This window comes from Vidua macroura, chromosome 17, assembly GCF_024509145.1.
Source record: "Vidua macroura isolate BioBank_ID:100142 chromosome 17, ASM2450914v1, whole genome shotgun sequence".
In the NCBI taxonomy this organism is placed as follows: domain Eukaryota; kingdom Metazoa; phylum Chordata; class Aves; order Passeriformes; family Viduidae; genus Vidua; species Vidua macroura.
The window spans coordinates 2352233-2355904 of NC_071587.1; the positions used below are offsets into that span (position 1 = coordinate 2352233).

The following is a 3672-nucleotide window of genomic DNA, read 5'->3' on the forward strand; positions in this document are numbered from 1 at the left end:
TACAGTCCCCCCAAACCCCCATGGAAATGAAACGCTGTCCCCAGGGGACAATAATAAATTAATCAAATCATTAATCTATACACAGGACTGCTTAAAGCTCTGGAACGGGCTCCCAGGGGGCAGTGGCTCTGCCCTGGGCAGTTGCCCCCGATCAGGGCCCTATTGGGAGGGGGGTTCCCCTGAGATGGAAACCCCATCCTGGCATCCTCCTTGTGGGGCTGGAGCTGGGGATGCCACTGGCCCCCGCCGGGCTGGAGGGATAATGAGAAAATATTGCAAAAAGGGATGGGGGAGAACAGTGGGCGCTGGAGCCAGAGGAGCTGCCCTGCCCTGCCCTGCCAGGGCTGCCCCCTCCCCTGGCAGCTCCCCCAAGCACCCGGGCAGGCACAGCTTCAGAAGTCCAAGGGGGTGAAGTCCCCAAAGTTGCAGTCAAAGAGCTCGCTGATGCCCTCGCCCTCCTCCAGGCCAAAGTGATAGTCCTGCGCCTGCGGCGGCGACAGGTTGATGAACTCATCGGCCAAGAAGCCCGCCAAGTCCTCCCTGCTCTGCTCCAGCAGGATGTCCATGGAGGCCAGTGGGGACAGGCTCACCTCCTCCTCCGGGCTCTTGCTGGGTAGCACGCTCGGTCCTGGCAGCAGCGCTTCTGTGGGGATGGGAAGCAGCTGTAAATCCCATAATACTCTCCAAAAAAACCCCCAAAAAAGCTTTTTTTGGCTATGGAGATCCTGCCTTCCCACCTCCCTGCCTCGTTGGGGCGCCTGAGCAGCATGTGCCAACAGCAGAGGGGCTGATGAGAGCCACCGTGACATCCCTGCAGCTCCCTCGTGTCCCCAGGTCCCTCGTGTCCCCAGCCCCACCTTGCTCTCCAGGCAGCAGCGGCATGTTCACATCCTGGGCGGGATGCAGGAGCAGGGAGGCTCTGGGCTGTGAATGGCTGGGAGAAGAGTCCTCTGCAGGGGCTTTGAAGGGGCTCTTGACGGGGCTGCAGACCCCCGAGCTGTCCTCGGGGCAGAGGAACACATCGATGGGGCCCTGAGTGCTTCGCACGGAGACCTGGAACGCCTGGGGAAGGGGACAGGAGTGAGACAAGGCGGCACAAGGACACCCGGGGAACACCCAGGGCTGTTCAGGGAGGGCACCGGAGGAGCAGAGCGTGACCCCAACTCACCTCTGCTGGGTCTGAGACCTGCAGCTGGGTCTCTGGGGGGGCTTTGATAACCATCACCATTTGCTCTGCGGGGTCCACAATGCTGCGGAGGTCCTGGCAGGTCACATAGGCTGCGGTGGGGCGGGTCAAGGAAGGGACACGGGGATGCGGGCTGAGAAACAGCCCTGTGTGAAACAGCCCTGCCTGTGACACCAGGGCTCAACCACAGCCGCCACCCAGCCAGCCCCACCCCAGAAGCAAAGGATATTGCTGGTTGGCGGGGTCCTCGGTGAGCAGGCGCAGCTGCACCGTGCACATCTGGATGAGGTCATCCAGCTGCCGCTCGGCCGCCTGCAGCTCCCGCAGCTCCTTCTCCAGCAGCCGGTGCCGGCCTGGCGCTCCCACCGTGGCCTGGCTGCCCCTGGGGAGCACCGTGTCCATCAGGAGCCAGCTCCCACAGCTTCCTGTGCCCCCGCCAGGCCAGGCCACATCCCACCCCACAGCCAGGGAACCAAACCAGCCCTGCAGGGATTTTGCAGACCACTCCCCAAGGCTGGATGCAGCCCCCCACTCCCCTGGATGACTTGGGGAGTCCCAGGGGGACTCGCAGGTGCCTCCTGCCATTGAGCACAGCCCTCCCGACAGGGGGCCACCACTTGGCCTGCAGCAGAAGTTCTGGTGACCCCGCCCTGAAATTCTCCACCCAAGTAAGAGCCTTCTCCACCCAGACAGCTCCCCCACCCCAGGAACAGCCAGGCACAGCCCCATGAGCCAAGGGACATACAGCCACTGGATGTGGTTCTTGGACTTCTTGGTGATGAGCTGTATGCCCTCCAGGACATTGGTGATGTCGTAGATGCGCCTCTTCTGCACCTTCAGGACCTCGGCCGCCCAGTTGAGGTCCACCACACCATCTGGGGACTGGCTCAGCAGCTCCAGGAAGCGCTTGGTGGTGAGGTTCAGGGAGGTTTCATAGCGGGACTTCTCTCCAGGAGACTTTGCCCCTGCCAGACGTGGAGGACAAGTGTCATTTGGCCACAAGGGAAATCCAGAGATGAAGTTGAAAGGTCACCAAACACCTGCCATGCTTGCAGGTGGCTTGTGGACTAGTGACCAGGACTGGCACCCCAAACCCAATCTGTTTTCTCAGGGCAATGGGGTGAGCTGCCCAAATCCCCCATAGGAAGCATGTTGCAGCACCTGGCACAAACTGTGACACCTGTGACTGAGACACCGAGTGCCAGGCTGGGCTCGGGGGGAGATAACAGCAGGTCCACCTGGGACACTGCACTGACACCATGCTGGCACCTACAGCTGCATCCCACGGGGAGGGACAGAGCCAGTGGGGTGCCCAGCAGAAGGGCAGGACAACCCTGGCACCAGCACAGGGCACAGCAGTGAGTGCAGAGGGTGGGCAGAGGCAGCCCATCCACACCGACACAAAGGGATGAGCCTGGGGGAGCAGAGTGGGGCTGCTGGACCTCTGCTCTGAGCTGGGCTGGCAAGGGGGGCCAGGGGCAGTGGAGCCGATACCTTTAGCAGGGTTCCTGGCCTTGCCCCGGCTCACTGGCAAACTCTCCGCTATGTACTGGTGATCCGTCTCCAAGTTCAGCTTCCTCTTCACCTGCAAGGGACGGGGTCAGCACAGGGACAGGCAACCCCTGGCCCCACTGCTGATGAAGGGATTCTGTGAGGAACCCCCCACAGCACTGTGGGGTACAGACACCCCAGATCCCGGCAGGAAGGGGTTGATGAGAGCTGTCACGCACGCCGGCGGGGATGGGGGGCTGTTCCAACCGCGGGGGCCCTGCCACGCTGCGGGGAGCGCCCCAGAGCCGACGTGGGCCGTGGGTGGGGAGGCAAAGCACGGCCCGGCGCCGGGGCCTGCGGCTTCCGGAGCGGCGGCGGGGCAGGGCCGGCCCGGCAGGTGCTGCGTGGCACGGCCCGGCCGTACAGCCTGGCACAGCCGGGGGCACCGGGCACGGGCTGGCACGGAGCAGGGCACGGCACGGCATATGGCACAGCACGGGGCACAGCAGGGAGCAGTACGGCCCGGGCCGGTACGGAGCCCTGTCCGGTATACAGCACGGCTCGCTGTACAGCCCGGCTCGGTATGGCACGGCTCGCTACATAGCAGGGCCCGGTATGCAGCCGGGGCCATTGTACAGCCCGGCTCGGTGTAGCCCGGTCGGGTATACGGCCCGGTCGGTACACGGCCGGTTCGAGGCCAAATACTGCACAGCCCGGAACACAGCCCGGGCCCGCCGGTCCCCGGAGCCCCCGCCCGGCCCCGGCCCCCGCCCCCTCCCCATCCCACTCGCGGGGGTTACCGGCGGGCGGCCCAGCGCGGGCCGTCTGGGCGCGGCGCCGGGGCGGGCGGGCTGCGGCGTGGCGAAGAGCAGGAGGTCGGTATCGGGGTGGCCGCCGCCCGCGGGCTCCTCGGCGGCGGCGGAGACGATCAGGAGGTGCGGGGAGGCGCTGCCCAGCAGCGCCGCCAGCCCCGCCGCGCCGCCCGCCGCCGCCAT

At 65.3% G+C, this 3672-nt stretch overlaps 1 protein-coding gene across 1 annotated transcript; it reads right to left on the reverse strand.

Annotated features, from left to right (window-relative positions):
• On the reverse strand, positions 1-3672 carry E2F1 (E2F transcription factor 1). The gene is made up of 7 exons (XM_053992690.1): positions 3478-3672; positions 2681-2771; positions 1932-2151; positions 1416-1568; positions 1169-1283; positions 858-1062; positions 1-643 (listed from the first exon to the last, which is right to left on the reverse strand). The coding sequence occupies exons 1-7, from the start codon at positions 3670-3672 to the stop codon at positions 393-395; spliced, it is 1230 nt and encodes a 409-aa protein (XP_053848665.1). The 3' UTR covers positions 1-392.

Bases quoted from the DNA above. Each gene is read 5' to 3' on its own strand.
- E2F1 (XM_053992690.1), bottom strand. From the start codon at position 3,672: ATGGCGGCGGCGGGCGGCGCGGCGGGGCTGGCGGCGCTGCTGGGCAGC. The intron at 1,284-1,415 runs ATATCCTTTGCT...GACCCGCCCCAC, and splicing joins GAGGACCCCGCCAACCAGCA to CGCAGCCTATGTGACCTGCC. The intron at 644-857 runs GTGGGGCTGGGG...CCATCCCCACAG, and splicing joins GCTGCTGCCTGGAGAGCAAG to AAGCGCTGCTGCCAGGACCG.